The 19,918-nt window shown below is 51.5% G+C and overlaps 1 protein-coding gene across 25 annotated transcripts in view; it reads left to right on the forward strand.

The window, feature by feature from the left end:
* WNK2 (WNK lysine deficient protein kinase 2) overlaps positions 1-18,177 on the forward strand; it is a 141,778-nt gene extending 123,601 nt beyond the window's left edge. For 8 of the 25 annotated variants that reach the window (XM_054520248.2, XM_024252713.3, XM_054520226.2 and 5 more), the window contains 4 exons: positions 4,390-4,434; positions 5,937-6,193; positions 15,105-15,216; positions 15,458-16,792. In XM_054520248.2, coding sequence (XP_054376223.2) covers positions 4,390-4,434; positions 5,937-6,193; positions 15,105-15,216; positions 15,458-15,612 — 569 coding nt within the window. In that variant the 3' untranslated portion in view covers positions 15,613-16,792. Of the gene's footprint in view, positions 1-4,389; positions 4,435-5,936; positions 6,194-6,329; positions 6,801-15,104; positions 15,217-15,457; positions 16,793-17,956 lie in introns of those variants that run through there. The other 17 variants (XM_054520235.2, XM_054520242.2, XM_054520243.2 and 14 more) reach the window with 9 other exon arrangements.
* The last annotated feature ends 1,741 nt before the right edge of the window (positions 18,178-19,918 follow it).

Below are 19,918 nucleotides of genomic sequence, written 5' to 3' on the forward strand. Positions count from 1 at the left end.
CTGCAAGTAGAGGAGGAGCAGGGTGGATGCCAAGGTGTGGCTAGGGAGGGGCAGCCGGCGCAGCCAGCCCAGCCTTTGCTCCCTAGAGCCTAGGGAGAGCTTTCAGCTCACTGCCCTGGTGTGGGGCACCCCCACTTCCTGGAAGAGAAACAGTTCCAGGAAAATAAAATGTGTTAAATTTTGAAGTATAGAAGGATCCTGGCCTCTGTGAAGGTCAGAGAAGATGAAACAGCCCCAGGCAGGGTGGGTTGAGGCCAGGCCAGAGGATGGGCTGTGGGTGCCCAGGTGGCTGTATCCAGCGATAGAGCAGGGCAGTGCAGCAGGCACCTCCAGAGGCCAGAGCTGACTCAAGGTGCAAGACAGGGAATAAAGCAGTGGAGGCTGGGAGCAGCAGGTGGACAGACCCCTAGGGAGTGCAAGGCCCTGCTTGGAACCCCTGTGAGCTGGGCCTCTTGGCATAGACCTCTCACCCAGCTTGCAGATGCCCCCTTGTGGTCAGCAGATGCTGTGGGGAGCTCACATGACCCAGTGCCCCAGAGCAGTCTCTCTCTATTTTATTTATTTTTTTTTGAGACAGACTCTCGCTCTGTTACCCAGACTGGAGTGCAGTGGCAAGATCTCAGCTCACTGCAACCTCCGCTTCCCTGACTCAAGCAATCCTCCCACCTCAGCTTCCCAAGTAGCTGGGACCACAGGTCTGCACCACCACACCCAGCTACTTTTTTGTATTTTTAGTAGAGACAGGGTCTCACCATGTTGCCTAGGCTGGTCTAGACCTCCTGGGCTCAAGCGATCCACCCACGTTGGCCTCCCAAAGTGCTGGGATTATAGGTGGGAGCCACTGCACCTGGCCTAGTACATTCTAAGGGATGTTGGCCTTGGGGCCAGGGGGAGGGTCAGATGCAGATGCTGAGATGGCACCTCTGGTCATGGTTCTGTTGGTTCTGCTTGTCAGAAGCTGGGGTCCTTCTGGATCTTCCCACCTGACCGGGCAGGTGCTGGCACCCTGTGGACCTTTCTTTCTGCATGCTGGTCTCTCTTTGGGTTTTCTCCACGTTGGCTGTTGGCTGCAGCATGTTTGGCTCAGGGACCCTCTGGTGTCACTGCACGATGCCTTCTAGGCCTTCTCCCACCGTGGAATGCTTTCATCGCTCCCGGTGAGGAGAGAGTGCGTGCTCAGCGAGGCCCTTTGCAGCAGGTGTTCAGGAGGCCTCGGGGTGGAGGGCATCCAGAGAGGAGGGCCCTCACCCTGCACTGCGCCCACCAGGCCCTGACCTCTGCAGCCAGGGTGGTCAGTGCTGCGTACCACTGTGGGCTGTCTGTGGAGCAGGCCTGTGTGCAATGGGGCCTAGTGCAATGTGGGGTCATTTAGCTCAAGGCAACATGAAAACAGCCCCAGGTCTACCTGGGCAGAGCCAAGGCAGATCCTGCTTCCCAATGCATGCTTTGTGGACAGTTTTTGGCTCAAGAACATGGTTGTTTAATACATAGACACCTTAAAAGGGGTTTTGTCCCTGGATGCCCATTTTTCTCCTGTGCCAGAAAAGGGAGCCAGTGCTGACCACAGTGGGGGCTGACCCACCTGAGGGTGCGCGGGAAGTCATGGGGGACTGAGGTGAAGCCGCCAGGGCACCCGTGATGGGAGGTGGGCTGCCCCAGCTGTCCCGTGGGCTCCTGGGCAGTATTGACCCCTATGAGGTGAAAAGCGAATGTGACAGATTGCTCAGGGGCTGACCACTTTTTAGTCCCCCTGTCCCAGGCACACACCCTCAGTTTGAATCCTTCTTGATTGAGATGTCTTCTTGGCCACAGGCCGAGGGTGTGGATGGGGCAGGTGCTCGGGCTACCCAGAGGGCAGGGCCGTTGACCCCAAGAGCAGGCTGTTTTTGTGCCAGAGCTGGAGTGGGGAGGGAGCCTCCACTTGCGCCTGGGGGGCTTCAGCTGATGTCGGCTGCACAAAAGCAGGAGATGCCAAGTCCGAGAGCCGGCCCTCCTGTCGTCCCGTGTGCCGCCACTTTTACATTCTGGGAAGAAAGCAGCGGATCCCCCAACAGCTGGGATGAGGCCACCAAGCCCCCGCCCCAGCACCACTGAGCAGTCCAAGGCCTTGGTGCCGCCTCTTCCTGGGTCTGGCTAGGGATGGAAGCCCCACAGGGAGACCGAGGTGGGCCTGGCGTCAATCGGCAGCCTCCTGAAAGTTTCCTTTGTTCTCCCGTTGCTGCCTTATGGACAGGAGGTGGGGGTGCTTGTCCTGGCACAGAGCGAGCAGCAGGGGACCAGGTGGGGGCTGTCTTTGGGTGCCATCTGCATGGTGGGCAAGTGAGGGGCAGGGCCCAATCGAGGCCAAGGCTCTGGAGAGGTGGACTAAGGAGCCACCTAAGGACGGGCAGGGCTGTCCAGAGTGTGGGGAGGTCTCTGCCCCAGCCCCATTGTCTGCAGTGAGTGGTGTCCAACAGCGTGGCCTTGAAAGGCTGGCACCCATCAGTTTGTCTGGAGGTCTAGGAGCCGTCTGCACACTGGTCACTGGGGCCCAAGTTTAGGAAGGGCCCATGGAGGCCTCCGTGGGCCAGGGTTGCTCCCTGGCTCTGAGCAGGTGCCGTGTCCTCCAGACACTCCAGACACCAGGTTCCCAGGGCAGTGAGTGAGTCCCAGCTCTGATCGCAGGTCCAGGCTCCCTCTGGTGGTTCCCAGCCAGCAGCCGGCCTGTTTGGTGTTCTTCCCAGCATGGCAACAGCCAGGAATTAGCACTGAATGTAGAGTTCCAGCCACACCAAGAGCTGCCAGATAGGCACAGAGCAGCTTTTTGAAGCACCTGGCTTAGGACTGTCTACATGGGACCATGGGCTACAGCCCTCCACAAAGCCTGCCAGGGAAATTGGTGCTCACCCAGTGCCCCTACATATTGGATCCCAGTCTAGGCTGCATCACAGACTTCAGGGGCCCCTCCTGCACTACAGAAAACCAGCCATACCTCCCCTGTAAACTTGAGTGAGCCATCGAGGGGATATCAGCTCTGTGTTCCTGGCAGGGTTTCATTTCAGAACAGAGCAGCCAGGGAACAGCCCTTTGGAGCTGCTCCCCCAGAGCCCACTGGTCTGGATCCCTCCCGCTGGGCTCCCCCCTTTTTATTTGAACAGTAAGGTCTGCAACAGAACATCACTTCACCTTTCCCCACACTAGCTCAGGAACAGACAGAATGGACTAAAAATAGTTGAGCTAGGTGTCCAAGTCCAGGACGCACAACTCAGGCCGAGCTTGGGCCAAGGAGCTGGACGACAAGTTGCCCGCTGTCCCCTGAGGCAGGAGGCATGAGCCCTTCTGGAGAAGGAAGGCAGACGTTGCCAGGTTTTCTGAGTCCCTGGAAGATCAGAGTCGCTCCTTTTTAGGTCTCCTGGGAACAGCACTGAGGAGCGTGTTCCTGCTGCTGAGGGAGTGTGCTCCTGGCAAGGGGCCATGGGCTGGAGTGTAGACAGAGCCTCCGTGCTAGTGCGGCTTTGCTGAGTGACCTTGGGGAAGTCTGAGCCTGTGCTTGCCTGTCCCAGCTCTGCCTACCTATAGGATAAGCAGGGATGGCCGCGCCTTCCGGCCCAGCCTGCCCTGGGGACCTTGTCCCCACCAGGCTGGGCACTGACTGGCTAGGACATTGCATTCAGTGTATACCAGGTGGCCTCTGGGTAGTTGGGACCAGTCGGTTTAGTGGCGGTCCCAGTTAGAAGGAGGCCAGAAATGTTCCAGGCTGAGGCCTTGCCCTACCCCTTGTGGATACTGACTTGTTAATGAGGCGGCAGTGTCCCCAGACATTGAGGTCAGCCCCTAGATAGAAACCCTCGAGTCCCCTACTCAACACTTGCCGCTGACCTCATCTGAGGCAGCCATCTGAGATCCAGACTTGGCCTCCAACCTGCAAAACAATGTATCTTTTTGCACTTGGAAAACCTCCAATGGGCTTCGGCGGCCAAGCCCAGCCGTGCCCAGCTCCATTCCAGAGCTCCCGTGGCCGACTCAGCAGGGTGTCCTGCCTCCATCAGTGGGGCTCCCAGAAGCCTGATGTTTGAAAGCCAAGCAGTGTGCTTTGCTTTTTTCTTTTTTTTCCTTTTTTCTTTCTCTTTTACTTTTCTTAGAATATGCTTCTAGAGACAAACACTTCTCCCTGAAGCTTAGGGGCTTGGCCCTGGCACCTCTGCCCCCTCGGCGAAGCTCGTGGGAGCCTGCACCCTCTCTCCAGGGGCTGCCCCGTTTCCCCCGGCCGGGTCGGCCCTCTCTCTGAACTGCTGCCTGTGTCTGCCCCTCCCTGCACACTGACGACTTTTGCTTAGTGTGGTAGCGTGTCCCAGTGTGTGCTGTTCTGCCTAACCCTGTGGTCTTGTGTCGTTTCTTTTTCCCTTGCAGGGTCTGCCCTGAAGCGTCTCTGCCTAGGCAAAGAACACAGCAGTAGTAATTATCCGGGTTTTTTCCCCCTTTGTCCTCTCTCATCGCATGGGCTTTCTCGTGGCTAGCGCACATCAGGGTTCCCGTGGCCGGGCGGGCGTGGGCCTGCCCTGTGCCTGCCCCGCGCCTGCTCCATGCCTCTCGGCCGGGCACCGCTTCGCTTCTGCCTGGCGGGATCGCTGCCCTCGGCTCCCCCGTGTGTCTCCGTGGCGCCTAGAGTTTGTGCGGTCTCGCCAGTTCACATCTAACGGGCTTATCCTTCCCCGGAACACCCGCAAATTGCCAATCATTAATTGGCTCCTTTTCCAAAACCGTAGGAATGAGTATTTCCTTGAAGTCCTAAAGATGAGTGCCTCCCCACGAGGAGAGATGCCAGGACTGAGTGGGTATTAGTCTCCTTGGGCCACTCACCTCTCTCTCTCTCTCATCTCTCTCTCTTGAAAAAATATTTTTTTTTCTTTTCTGGCTGAACTTTTCATGTAGGAATAGCTCCATGTGTGTCAAATCTCATCACTAATTTTTAATTGTCTGTGTCTGTGCTTTTTCATTGCTAGCCACTAAAGTCCACTACATTTTGGGACAGCTTGTTTGAAGAGATGGTCATTAGATTGTTTTTCTATGCAGAAAATTTTTGAATTGGCTTACTCAAAATTGCCAACCAGAAATTACATGTGTTGCATGGAAAGGGTATGATTTAAAAATTTTAAAGTCTCATTTTGGTCCCTTAAAAAACGCTTTGAATGAAGCAGCCGAGTGCTCTGGTGTGCTAATGGTCAGCAGAGCGGCTCCCAGCTCCCTCCTGCAGCAGGGCGTTGGCCGCAGCCCATGGCAGGAGCTGGTGGGGCCGCGTCAGGCAGCCCCAGGCATGGGTACCCTTTATGAATACCTTCCTTGAATGCGCTGGTCAGGACAATTTCTACATCTGGAATTCCAAACAACCAGACCATTAAAATTCATGGGAATGCAAGTCAGGCAGCCCTGGCAGGCATTTTCCCGTGGGCCAGGGGGTTGCCTGCAGGCCAGCCAGCTGCGTGTGCTGAGCGCTCTGCACATGGTACTCCACCGCCCCGCGTCCTCATGTTACGGCTGAGGATGCACAGGCCAGAGAGAGCCCGAGGAACCTGACTTTAGGCACCATGACTCCGAAGCCCAGTGTGTCTGGCTGTGCCAGGAGTTTCCTGAGCTCTCTCACACGTGAGTCTGGGGACGGGCAGCGGTGGGCACAGAGTGGATGCTGAGCAGAGGCTGCCGGCTGCTGCAGGGTCCTGTCCCCTGGCCTGGCTTCTGAGGTGGGTGATGGCCACCTGGCACAGCCCATGGAAATGCCCCACCATGTCTGACCCTGGGCAGCCAGGCCCCTTAATCCGACCGCCTCTTGAAGCAAGGTGCTGCCTGGCCCAAGTGAGACCATTGTCTCAGCTGTCACGTAAGAATGAATGCGGCCAGCCCACTGGGGGCCTGGGCGCGTGTGTGGCGTCACCAATCCTGGCCTGTGTGTGACTCCCCAGGGTCCTCCACCAGCAGCCTGGCCCCAGGCCCTGAGCCAGGCCCCCAGCCCGCCCTGCACGTCCAGGCGCAGGTGAACAACAGCAACAACAAGAAGGGCACCTTCACGGACGACCTGCACAAGCTGGTGGACGAGTGGACGAGCAAGACGGTGGGGGCCGCGCAGCTGAAGCCCACACTCAACCAGCTGAAGCAGACCCAGAAGCTGCAAGACATGGAGGCCCAGGCAGGCTGGGCTGCTCCTGGCGAGGCGCGGGCTGTGAGTGCGGGGCGGGCGGGGCGGGTGCTCCTGGGGTGGGGTAGCCTTGCCTCCAGCATTTGCTAGCACCCTGTGTGGCAGAGGGGTGTCCAGTTAAGCTCTTCATTTTCATGATCCAAGTTCATTCTCCCCACAGCCCCAAGAACTAGGCTTCTCCACTTTACAGATTGGGAGGTGAGCGACGCACCCACAGCTCCGCAGCTGGCAGGTGGAAAGGACAGGCCAGGCCAGGCCGGGGCTGTGACTCCACAGCTCAGATACAGCAGCAGCCCCAGCCTGGGCAGCCCAAGCCCCGCACTCAGAGCAGGTAGCCCTGGTCTTGGCAGACAGGCCCACCTCTGCCTGAGTTCTGTTTGTGCCCAGGTTGGAGACCAGGGCAGGTGTGCATGTCACCCAACTGACACCAGCGTCGGGCTGTAGCTCACATGCACCTGAGCCAAAGTGGGGCAGAAGTGAGGACCTGCTGTCCTAGGTTTTCACACCTAACTTGTTTGATGTCAGCGGGAGTTGGAGAAGCATCTGCTGTTTTTCAGCTTTCTGGAGGGGTTTGTGGAAGACTGGTGTTATTTCTATCTGAAATATTTAGTAAAGGTCATTCGTGAATCCATCTGGACTGGAGTTTTGTTTTTGTGTTTTTTAGCGTGGGATACTTTCCTCTATGATCTTTTACCTTAAAATTTTTCAAACACACAGAAGAGTGAACATCCATAGGACCCACTACGTACACTCTAATTAACATTTTTGCTGTATTTGTCACACACCTGTTCATTCCTTGAGGGTACAGTTGTTACTCTGGATTCAATTTCTTCTACACTTTCAACACCATTTGGATTTTCTGTTTTGTTTTGTTAAATTCTGCCTTTCTGGCAATTGGTATCTCTCCTCTAAATTTATCTAAAATTTTAAATTAATTGCCATAAAAGTATCCATAATAGCTATTATTTTTTCCATTTGCAGGATTTACAGTGATGTCCTGATTTCATTCCTGATGTTGGTGATTTCTGCCTCCTCTCTCTCTGCCTCTCCTTTGCTCTTTCTCTCTCTTTATGCAATCTCTTTAGGGATGTACATTTTATTAGCCTATTCAAAGAACACATTTTGTGTTTGATAGTCTTTATTGTATGTTTCATTAATTTATTTTATTATTTCTTGCCTTCTATCTTTGGGTGAATTTTGTTGTTGTGGAAAGTTTCTTACGATATGTTCATTGATTTCTAGCCTTTCCGTTGTAATGCAGGCATTCAAGGCTATAAAGTGCCCACTAATGGTTTTAGCTGCATCCCAAAAGTATGTGCAGCATTTTCATTAACCTTTGTTTGAAAATATTTCATAATTTCTGTTGCTATTTGAAGTAAGTGTGGTTGTTAGTTTTCAGATGACCTTTTGTCAGTGTGTTTTCGTGTGGCTGCACTGTGGTAGGAGAGCAGACTTAGTGCTTGCAGTTCGTGGAGATCTTCCAGGACTGGCTCTTGACCCGGCTGTCAGTCTTTGTTGCTGTTCCAATGATGCTGGAGCTGAATCTGGTTCCTTCTCTCCACATCCACACTCCCAAGCTCCGCCACTGTGACTTCTGTTCTGAACAACTGCAGGGTCCTCTTGACAGGTACACCTCCACCAGTCTGAGTCCTCAAATTTATTTTCAGTGGAACCCCATTATTCTAGGACAAAGTCAGGAATCCTGAACATGGCCCCACAGCTCTGTGAGGCTGCACCTGGAGCCTGGGCAGGCTCATCTCTGCTGCCTGGGCTCCAGCCATATCAGCGTTCAGGATTAGCAGAGCTAACTGTTGTTCAGATGTTCTGGATTCTTTTTAAGTATTAAGAGTTTTTTAAACTTTTATTTTTGTCACGGTAAAATATATATATAACACAAAACTTACAATTTTACACATTTTCAAGCATACAGTTCAGTGGCGTGAAGTACATTCAGAGCATTGTGCAACCATCACCATCCATCCACTGAACCTTTTCATCTTCCCCAGGGAAACTCTGTCCCCATTAAACACTAGTTCCTCAGCCCCCTCTCTGGCACCTCTGGTTTCCCAGGCCCTGGTAGCCTCTATCCTTCTTTCTGTCTCTACGACTGACTACTCTAAGTACCTCATAGAAATGGAATCACACAGTATGTGCCCTTTGGTGAATGGTTTATTTCATTTGATACAGTGTTTTCAAGGTGCATCCATATTGTAGTATGTATCAGAACTTTTTAAAATCAGCCAGGTGTGGTTGCACATGCCTGTGGTCCCGGCCACCCGGGAGGCTGAGGTGGGAGGATCGCTGGAGCCCAGGAGTTGGAGGCTGCAGTGAACTATGATCACACCACTGTACTCCAGCCTGGGTGACAGAGCAAGACCCTGTCTCAAAAATAAATAAATTCAGAATACTGTGCAGCCACCACCACCGTTCATCTCCATCTCTTTTTATTGTGTGAAACTCTGTACCCATTAAACAATAACTCCCTATTGTCCCTCCCCCAGCCCCTGGCAACTTCCATTCTGCTTCTGGTCTCTCTGACTTTGACTCCTCTATGTACCTCATAGAGTGGAATCACACGGTATCTGTCTTTTTCCACTGGCTTAGTCTACTTAGCAAAATGTCCTCCAAGGTCACCCTTGATGACATCCATGTTGTAGCATGTCCGAATTTCCTTTCCTTTGAAGGCTGAGTGTAGTTCATTGTATCTGTGTACCACATCCATTTTCAGTGGAATCCTATTACGGGATTGTCTGTCAGTTCTGTCAGTGGACACTTGGGTGGCTTCCATCTTTTAGCTGTTATTAATCTGCTGTGAACATAGGTGTACAAGCATCCCTTCAAGACCCTGCTTTTATCCTTTTGGGTATAAACCCAGAAGTGGAATTGCTAGATCATATGGTAATTGTATGATAGTTTTTCGAGGAACTATTTTCAATAACAGCTATACCATTTGACATTTCCACTAACAGTGCACAAAGCTTCTAATTTCTCCACATCTGTGCCAACAGAAGATTTCCTTTCTGGGTTTTTTTGTTTTGTGTGTGTGTGTGGTTTTTTTTTTGTTTTTCGAGACGGAGTTTTGCTCTTTTGCCCAGGCTGGAGTGCAATGGCACGATCTCGGCTCACTGTAACCTCTACCCTCTAGGTTCAAGCAATTCTCCTGCCTCCCGAGTAGCTGGGATTACAGGCATCTGCCACCACGGCCAGCTAATTTTTGTATTTTTAGTAGAGACAGGGTTTCACCATGTTGGTCAGGCTGATCTCGAACCCCTGACCTCAAGTGATCCACCTGCCTCGGCCTCCCAAAGTGCTGGGATTACAGGCGTGAGCCACCGTGCGCCACCGCGTTCAGCGATCCTTTCTGGTTTTTGATGGTAGCCATCCTCTCAGGTGTGAAGTGGTATCTTGTGGTTTTGCTTTACATTTTCCTAATTGAGTAGTGATATTGAGCAGCTTTTCATGTGCTTATTGGCTGTTTCTATGTCTTCCTTGAAGAAGTATTTGTTGAAGTCTTCTGCCAATGTTTGAATCAGCTCGTTTTTTTCATTGTTGAGTTTTAGGAATTTTCTGCATAATCCAGATATTAAACCCTTATCAGATATATGATCTGTCGATAGTGCCTTTGGATGCACGAAAGTTTTAAAATTTGTCTTGTTTACATTTGTTGCCTGTGCCTTTAGTGTAATATCCAAGAAATCACTGCCAAATCCAATGCTGTGAAACCTTTTCCTTAAGTTTTCTACTAAGAGTTTTCTGGTTTTCGCTTTGACATTTAGAACTTTGGTCCATTTAGAGTTGATTTTTTTTTCTTTTTTTCCTGAGATCGTGTCTCACTCTGTTGCCAGGCTGGAGTGCAGTGGCGTGATCTCAGCTCACCGCAACCTCCGCCTCCCGGGTTCAAGCAATTCTCCTGCCTCAGCCTCCCAAGCAGCTGGGACTACAGGCTTGCACCACCATGCCCAGCTAATTATTTTATTTTATTTTTAGTAGAGACGGGATTTCACCATGTTGGCCAGGATGGTCTCGATCCCTTGACCTCATGATCCGCCCGCCTCGGCCTCCCAAAGTGCTGGGATAGAGTTGATTTTTGTGAGGCAAGGCAGGGCTCCACCTTCTTTTTCTGGTATGTACATATCCAGTTTTCCCAGTAGAAGTTGTTGAAAACTGCTTTCCCCCTTGAATGGTCTTGGTCCCCTTGTGGAGAGTCACTGCAGCATAAGAGTTAGCCTTCATCTCTGGGTTCGCCTCTCCTGTGACTCCCGTAATGTTGTACTCATCCACTTCATGGTGGACCACCCTCTGGCTCTGTCCACTCTGCCACCTTTTTCCTCTGCTCCTCACACGATCATTTCCATTGTAAGTGTCTCCAGCTCGCTGATTCTTTATTCTGCCTGCTCAGATCTGCCGGTGAACCCCTCTAGTGAATTTGTAAGTGTCAGTTATTGTTTTCAGCTCTTCTAGTTCCACTTGATCCCCTTCATAATTCCTATCTATTGATATCCTCATTGTGTTCCTCTGTGATTTTCCTGACTTCCTGTAGTTCTGTGTCCATGGCTTCCTTCAGTTCTTTGAGCACATTTAAGACAGTTGGTTTAAAGCCTTTGTTTACTAAGTCCAATGTCTAGGCTTCCTTGGGGATGTTTTTGTCAGTTAAATATTTTCCTTTGAATGAATCATACCTTCCTGTTTTATTTGCTTTAGATTTTAGGTCACTAAATTTTACTTTGTGTCTAAACTGCTGTTAAACCTATCCATTCAGTTTTTAATTTGGGTTATTGTGTTTTTCAGTTGAATTCTTTTTTTTTTTTTTTTAACCACATCTGCTGTATCTTTAAAAAAAAAAAATAGTTTCTAACTCTTTACCAAAATTCTCTATCTTGTATCTCCTTCACATAATATTTTTTAGTTTTTGTTTGCTCTTTGTCCTAGTTTTTCTTTATATTGCCTTGTCTTTTCTTGTGACTTAAAATATTCTGTGTAGGACATTGTAGTTGAAATTGTATTTGCAAAAAGAATTTGAGGTCTAGTAGTAGGTTTCTCATTATTGTTTAATTTGCCTTAGAGCACCTTTTCATATTCTTATCAGCTGTCTTTTAAAAAGTCCCTGGTCAAGGATAGTGACCATTTAAAAGTTGATTTGTTTATCTTTTTATTATTGATTTGTGGGAGTTCATCATATATCTTTTGTCATATACAAGGGGGCTTCCAAAAGTTCACAGAAAAATGGAATTAAAAGATAAAAATAAGAAATATATGGCTGGCCGTGGTAGCTCACACCTGTAATCCCAGCACTTAGGGAGGCTGAGGCAGGTGGATTGATTGAGTCCAGGAGTTCAAGACCAGCCTTTGCAATATGGCAAAACCCTATCTCTACAAAAAATACAAAAATTAGCTGGGCTGCCGGGTGCAGTGTCTCACGCTTGTAATCCCAGCACTTTGGGAGGCCGAGGCGGGTGCATCACCTGAGGTCAGGAGTTCAAGACTAGCCTGGCCAACATGGTGAAAAAGTACAAAAAAAAAAAAAAAAATTAGCCCAGCATGGTGGTGGGCTTCTGTAATCCCAGCTACTCAGGAGGCTGAGGCAGGAGAATCGCTTGAACCTGGGAGGCAGAGGTTGCAGTGAGCCGAGATTGTGCCATTGCACTCCAGCCTGGGCGACAAGAGCAAAAGTCTGTCTCAAAAAAAATAAAAATAAAAAAACAGCTGGGCATGGTGGTGCATACCTATGGTTACAGCTACTAAGGAGGCCGAGGTGAGAGGATCGCTTGAGCCCAGGAGGTCATGGCTGCAATGAGCCGAGATAGTGCCACTGCACTCCAGCCTGGGCGACAGAGCAAAACCCTGTCTGAAAAAAAAAAAAAATAGCTGGGCATGGTGGCACATACCTATAGTTATAGCATACCTATAGTTATAGCTACTAAAGAAGAAATACAAACTTTTTTCTTAACACAAGCACCATCAAGTTCAAGACACTTTTATAAGCAATGATGCCAGCCATTTAGTCCCTCCCTAAAGACCTAATGGTCCTGGGAATTTAACCGTGGCCATGGAGTCTTTTTTACATTATTAATTGACAAAAAATGGGTGCCCTTTACAGATGTTTCAAAATTAGGAAGCAAAAAGAAGTCAGAAGGAGCCAAATCAGGACTGTAGGGTGGATGCCTGATGATTTCCCATAGAAACTCTTGCAAAATCACTCTTTGATGAGAGGAATGAGCAGGAGCATTGTCGTGATGGAGATGGACTCTCTGGGGAAGCTTTCCCGGGGGGGGTTTTGCTGAAGCTTTGGCTAACATTCCCTAAACATTCTCATACTAAGCAGATGTTACCATTCCTTGTTACCCCTCCAGAAAGTCAGCAAGCAGAATGCCTTAAGCATCCCAAAAGCTGTTGCCACAATCTGCTCTTGACTGGCCCACTTTTGCTCTGATGGGACCACTTCCAGCCCTCAGTGCCATTGCCTTGACTGCGCTTTGTCTTCAGGACCATAGCGGGAAAGCCATGTTTCATGTCACTACAGTTCAAACAGAGCTTCAGGATCTCCATCCCACTTGTTCAAAGTTACCACTGACAGCTCTGCTCTTCTCTGCGCCCGATGTGGGCGCAATGGTTTTGGCACCCATTGAGTGGAAAGTCTGCTCAACTTTTATTTTTCTGTCAGAATTGTGTAAGCTCAACCTACTGAGATGTCTGTGGTGTTGGCCACTATTTCTGCTGTTAACCACCGGTCCTCTGCAGTTACGGCTCAGACCAGATGAGTGTTTTCCTCACAAAGTGATGCGGATGGCCTGCCGCTGTGGGCTCCGTCTTCAGCATGGTCTCATCCCTTCTTAAAACAAGTCAACCATTTGTAAACTGCTATTTTCTTTGGGGACGTGGACCCCGTAAACTTTTCAGAAAGCATCAGTGATCTCACCATTCTTCCACCCAAGCTTCACCATACATGTGATGTTGGTTCTTGCTTGGCAGAATTCACGTTATTGTGATAGGGGCTCTTTTCAAACTGAAGTCTTCTCCTTCTTAGTGCCTCAGACTACCTCCTCTTCAGACATGCTGTAATAAGTTAGTACAAGTTTATTTGGGTGCAAAGATTTTTTTTGAAAGTCATGCATAGTTTTTTCATGATATGTATTTTCCATGAACTTTTTGAAGACCCCTTGTGTGTGTGTGTGTGTGTGTGTGTGTGTGTGTGTGTGTGTGTGTGTGTGTGTGTGTGTGTGTGTGTGTGTGTGTGTGTGTGTGTATATAATGGATATAGTCTACCAATCTGTGGTTTGTATTTTCACTTTCTTAATGGTGAACATGAAATGGTAAAAATTTTAATTTTGTTTTTCCTAAAAGCTTTGCAGCTTTAGCTATTGCTTTTGATCCATGAGCCATCTCAAATGAACTCTTGAGTATATTTTGATGCAGAGGTCAATCTGTTTTTTTCCTCTATGCATATCTGATCGTTCCAGCCCCTTCCTCTCCATATTGAATTGCACTGAATTGAGCAGACATTCGTCAAGTGGCCATCTGTGTGTAGGTCCATTTCTGAATTTGCTATTTTGTTTCCTTTAGCAATTCCTTTATCATTGTGGCAACACCACACTCTCTTAATGACTGAAGTTTTCTAGTAAGTTTAATCTTTGCTCAGGAAAGACTTTCAGTGTTGATCTGCTTCAAGAATTTCTTGATTTTTTTCAGGTCGTTAATATTTCCATGTTTTAGGAACAGCCTGTCACTTTCTGCAGGCTAGCCCACTGGGATTTCAACTGGGAGTGTACTCAGTCTGTTGATTAGCTGGGTGAGGTTTGACATATGAACAACATGAGCGTTCCTGTGAATGTAGTGTCTGTTTGCTGGCATCTTTTTTGTTTCTCTGCAGTGTAAAGATGTTATACCTCTTTCATTAAATTTATCCCTAGGTAGCTGATGTTTTGGAATGCTATTATCAACGTTATTTTTCTTTAAATTTCCTTTTCCAGCTTCCTGTTGCTAGAATATAAAACTATGGTTGACTTTCGTACCCCATATCCTGCAATTGTGCTAAATTTGCTATTAGTTCTAGAAATTGGTTTGTCCATTCTTGTGGGTTTTCTGCACACACAGTCTTGTCATCTGCACGAGGCCAGTTCTCCTTCTCTCTGTCCAGTCTGTGCGGTTGACTCCTTTTCCTCCCCGCCTGGAGATTCCCGCGGTGTCGACTGGAAGCATGGAGGCACCTTGGGGAGGTGTTGGGCATTTTGTCGTGGGCAGGGGCTCAGCTGTCGGTTCCGTAGAGGCCCTTCCAGATGAGGAGGCCCCTCCAGCCCCTGACTGCCGAGCATGATTTCCAGGAAGGGGTGTGGAAGTCACCGAGTGCCCTCTGTGTACCTGTGAAGAGTGCCCAGTGGGGCCCTCCCTGGAGTGGAGAGGAGTGACTCCCCGTGGCCAGCAGCCTTGCCTTCCTGGGGCACACCCCGCATACAGCTTCTCCCCGGGCTGGGACAGTGGAAGGGCTGCCTTGCCATCACCTCCCTGCACACTTGCTTTGCCCAGGTCCTGGGGCTCTGCTCCTGCCAGCTCCTGGGTGGTTCATGCTCCTGTGAGGGCACTGACCAGCCAAGCAGGAGGCCTTTGTGGTGGCTGAGTAGAGGCGTGTGGGGCCACTCATGCGTCCTCAGGGTCCAGGCCCCACTAGTCCTCCTCCAAGGCCCATTTTGGCTGGTGGACACCCAGGTGTGTGGCCTAGAGGCTATCAGGCTGCAGCTTGGGGAAGGAAACAAGGGAGGGTGATGGTTCCTGGCCCCACACCATCATTCTGGTGTCAGCCCTGAGAGGGTGCCTGTCACAGCAGGTTCCAGGACTGCTGTCTCCTGAGGATGGAGAAACTGCGGCACCCTGGGGGCCACTAAAGGAGGCCAACTGATTGCAGCCACGTGTACCTTCCTCTTCTCGTCTCTGTGTTTCATAGATGACCGCACCTCGAGCAGGAGTGGGGATGCCACGTCTGCCCCCAGCGCCCGGCCCTCTGTCCACCACGGTCATTCCCGGAGCCGCCCCGGCCCTGTCCGTGCCCACACCAGGTACTGCTCTCTCCAGCCTCCCAACCCCACCCTGTGCGCTGCCTCTGGGTCAGTACGGAGGCCTGCTCCCAGCTCCAGTGTCCTGGGGGCCCTGGGCAGGCCAGGTGGGCCAGCTGGGGGCACAGGGCAGCTGGAACCCCCCCCAGGTGCCCGTGCTGCCAGTCTTCTTGCAGCCACCTGTGGTCAGCATGCCTGGCCCCCGGCTGCGGATCACGTAGCCTTCTGCCCTGTCCCTTGCCAGATGGCGCCCTCGGAACCGCCCGGAGAAACCAGGTGTGGTTTGGCCTCCAAGTCCCCCCCACCGCCTGCTGTGGGCACAGCACTCAGCCGCGAGGGGGACAGCGGGTGGGCAGCAAGACTGCTTCCTTTGCGGCTTCAGACCCTGTTCGCTCCTAGGTTCCTGTGGTCCACGCGCCGTCTCCACACCCACTTCCTATACTTGAGTTGATGGTTAGAACCTTGTCGTCACCCTGCAGAAGTACAGTGCCTTGAATGCCAGCTTTTCCGTTCCCTGATGAAAAGATATGTTTAAAAAATTATTGGAAAAGGTTTCATTTGCAATTGGCTTGTGCATTGATAATCTTTATTTACTGTTTTAAGTTGCAGAGATGTGAATGGTTTACAAATCTGAAGCTGAAGTTCAATCTTTGGTTTTCTGTTGTAAATGCCTTTTACAAACATTGAATTAGCTACCTTAAGTATTGAAGAGCTTCCAATGCTAGGTGAGCCCTGCTTTGTCCTCAGTAGAGTGCCGGTTCCCTGGGCTCATCCAGGGGCTGAGAGACGGCAGGACGCTGGGGCAGGGCACACTAGCAGAGCTGCTTGCTCAGTAGGGAATGTCAGCTGTTGCGCTGGGCCATGAGAAATCCGCCAGAAAACATTAGGTGAGCAGACATGCCCTCGGTGCCAGTGGGCTGCTGTGAGTGAGGATAAGGTGTGTGTTGGGCATAGAAACTCTGGCTGCCCGCCCACCCTGTGGAGACAAGCGCAGCTCCTTCAGCTGGAGAGGCCGCCCTCTCTCCTGCCCACTTGCCTCCCTTCTCCATGATTTCCATGGAGGCCTGTGGCTCTGCTCACCCCTGGCATGCAGACCGCTCTCCCGTCCAGCCCTAAGCCTGCTCTGCGGAGGGCGGGGTCATTCTTCTCCTGGAGATTTCGGTGGGACTCGTCCCCAGTGGGCACAACACAGCCCTTGGTGGGAGGGGAAGGCCCCAGCCTCCTCCACCTCCCACTGGAAAGCAGACTGCTTGGGACTGCCCAGCTGTGAATTGTATAGTTTCTGTACTTATTAGAACTGGGTAAATTATTTTGGTTCAAATCTATTATTCCATCAATTCAGTTAGAATTGAATTTTCTAGGTGATTATGCAGAATCTTCTGCCAGGGCACGATGCTGTCGTAAGAGATTTCTGTTCTCTGTACTGGGCCCCCTTGCCCTGTTCCTTGAGTGAAGTGGGGGCTGCCCTCACCTGTCCCCCTTACCTGTGAATCCCTTCCTTGTACATGGTGGTCAGTGGCACGGAATCCCCAAGAGACTGTATATCTGAAGGAGAAAAATAAACACTTTTGCTCGAAAACAGTGTGAAACAACATCTTTTTCTTACCCTCTGTCCATATAAAATCCAAAGCAACCAGCCTCCTAGGGAGCACAGGAGTTGGGAGCCAGTTCTGGGCTCAGCTGCATCCACACCTCTGGAGGAGGGCGCTGAGGGGCTGCGGGTGCTGCTGGGTGCTGGGCTGGGCTGGCCCCAGCAGGGGTCTGAGAGCAGGGCATCTGGCAGGGCTGCCTGGCCCCCAATACTGCCCCCGCCAGCTGTGGCCTGGGCCCTGAGCACGGTCAGCTCTGCTGGTCGGGTTAGCTGGCTGGGCTTCCCACCACTCTGCACCTGGTTACACTTAGCAGTGCCACGGGCTGTGCCCATGATGGAGGGAGCCAGCCTCCTGTTCAGCGAGACACAGCTGCAGCCCGTCTCCAGGAGGCTTGGTTTGCATTACTTGCTGCAGCCCCTGAGGCCACCCTCTTTGCTCCAGGTGGGCCGAGCTCAGGGGAAGTGGGAGGTCCTCAGATGAGCTTGGACTTGTTGAGAGGAGGACTTGGGGCTGGGGTTGCCTGTGGATCATGCAAGGGGCAGTGGCTTTCCTGGTAGGCACAGGGGCCTTAGGGAAGGTGGCCATCCAGGGTGGGGACTCATCCTGTGGGACTCAGCACATGGTGGCAGCCAGCCCCCCGGCCTCCCACTAAAGACAGCTTCGAGCTGACAGTGGGCCCTCCTGCATGTGCATTGCAGGCCTCACGTGAGCAAGCTGAGGGTCCCAGTGTCTCCCGCCCGGTCCATTGTGGGGGCTGCCTTGGCTGTGGGGCCACCTCCTCAGAGAGCTGCAGCACCAGCCTTCGAGCTTCTGCATGGAGGGGGAGGAATGCTCATCCCAGAGCCTCCTGTTTTGGGTGTTGGAGGGCAGCTCGCTCCCCAGATGCTCCAGACGGTACAGCAGCAGAGCGTCTGTTTGGGTTTCTGGCAGCCGTTCAGTGTGCTGACTGGTCACACACAGAAGGGTGGCCCAGGTGACAGAGGCTGCCAGGGCTGTGCTGAGGACAAGACCATCTACACAGGGCGTGGGTCACGGCAGAGCTGGTGCAGCCTTCCCGTCGGCAGCTCCTGGGAGGGTGTCAGGGCCTGGCCCTTGGCGAGTGGCCAGCACCACGGTGGGCCCACAGTCAGCTGCGCGGTTTTGTTTTCCAGATCCTGAGAGTGAGAAGCCTGACTGACCCCGCCTAGACGCCAGGCCCACTTCACGCCGTCTAAGTGGAGAAGTGACGGACCCTCAGGGCCAGCTGCTCCTCCTGTCCAGTTCACGCTGTTTTGTAACCACTTTCTAAGCATTTTTTATTCACAATTGGAAACACAAATGTAATGCAAGAATAAAAAATATTTTGGGGCAGAAAGGACTTTGGTTTTTCAAACTATTTCCTCTCTGGTGGCCCTCGGCCAGCCAGGTGACTGGGATGTGACGGGGGTGGGGGGACATTCCCAGGACCCTGGCACGCTCAGGATAGCTCTATTCTTTGCAGGGCCCTGGAGGTGACGGCCCCGGGGAGGCTGATCTCCAAGTCCTCCCGATGCCAGCTGGCACAGACTCGGGGTCCTGGGTGCCTCCTGGCCTTTGCTCACAAAGCTCCATGAGGCAGAGACTTCCCTCTGGTCTTCGGAGGTTTGAAGTCACCCACCACCCCCACACCCACCTTCCAGGCACCCTCCTTCCAGAAATCACCTGCACTGGCAGGGAAAACACTAGTGGCCTGGGGCCAGAAACCTCTGGCTGTGGGGTGGCAGGTCTGAGACCACCAGCTCCTTGGAGGGCTGCATTCCCCCCACTCATGGGAGGGGTCCTAAGTGTGAGAAATGAGGAACGTTGACATGGCCTCACCAAGGAAACGTGCCGTGGTAAGGTCCCCACACCCTAGCCTGGCCAGCAGGCACAGGGGCCTTATGCTGGGTCCAGAGGTCTAGGGAGAATTTGGGGTCCCATGTATCACAATGAAAAAGCATTGCATCTCTATTTTCATTAATGTCTAACTGCAATTTAGCATTTCCTCCATTAACAGCACCTGGACTTCATCACCACTAGACACCACAGATATTGCTGTGCCATGTCATTTACATCCATGACACAGTGCCCTTCCCTGAGATGTAAAACTGTCCAGCCGGCTGACAGAGCGGCGCTGCCTGCCTGTCTCAAACATGAGTCTTCAGGGCACAGTGACGCTGCTTCCCCACGGGACTGTTGGAGATGCCATCCCGCTGTGTGCGGGTGGCCTGGGAGTCCTGGCTCTTCTCCGTGTGATCAGCAGGGTAGGCCTCCTCCAAGCCTCAGCTGGGAGCAGGGACGGCACGGTGCTAGGAACATGGCTTCCCTTGGTCTTAGTTGGTGTTCTCTTCTGTTGGTGGCTCATGTGACTGGTTTTCTGTGGACCATAGTAATGCAGTTTGCTTTTTCTTTCTTTTTTTTTTTTTCTTTTTTTAATGAGACCGAGTCTTGCTCTGTTGCCCAGGCTGGAGTGCAGTGATGCAAACTCAGCTCACTGCAACCTCCGCCTCCTGAGTTCAAGTGATTCTTCTGCCTCAGCCTCCTGAGTAGCTGAGATTACAGGTGTGCGCCATCACACCTGGCTAATTTTTGTATTTTTAGTAGAGATGGAGTTTCAGCATTTTGGCCAGGCTGGTCTCAAACTCCTGACCTCGTGATCCGCCCGCCTTGGCCTCCCAAAGTGTTAGGATTACAGGCGTGAGCCACCGTGCCCGGCCGCAGTTTGCCTTTCAAACTGCACATTTATTTTAATCATTTTCTTTAAGTGAATGATAGTATAAATGTCAATGGTAAAATTTGGTGGTAGTATGGTAGTAAATAGTAGTACAATGGTCAATGAAACGGTAATGGTAAAGCCAGCATCCTCTGGGGAGATTCTGCACAGTACACTTCCAGGACTCTGGGGCCCCGAATCCCAGCTTCATCTGCTGCTCAGAACCACCTAGCAGCCCTCCAGGGCCGCTAGGAAAAGGCCCCAAGCCTCAGCCTCAGAATCCTAGGCTCTTGGTGTTGAGCCTCACCCACTAGACGCGTCCCTGCTTCAGGCTTCACTGCTGCTGCACAGCATGCCAGCTGGGCCCGGATATTCTTTTTTTTTTTTTTTTTTTTTTTTGAGA

Source organism: Pongo abelii, chromosome 13, assembly GCF_028885655.2.
Source record: "Pongo abelii isolate AG06213 chromosome 13, NHGRI_mPonAbe1-v2.0_pri, whole genome shotgun sequence".
NCBI lineage: Eukaryota > Metazoa > Chordata > Mammalia > Primates > Hominidae > Pongo > Pongo abelii.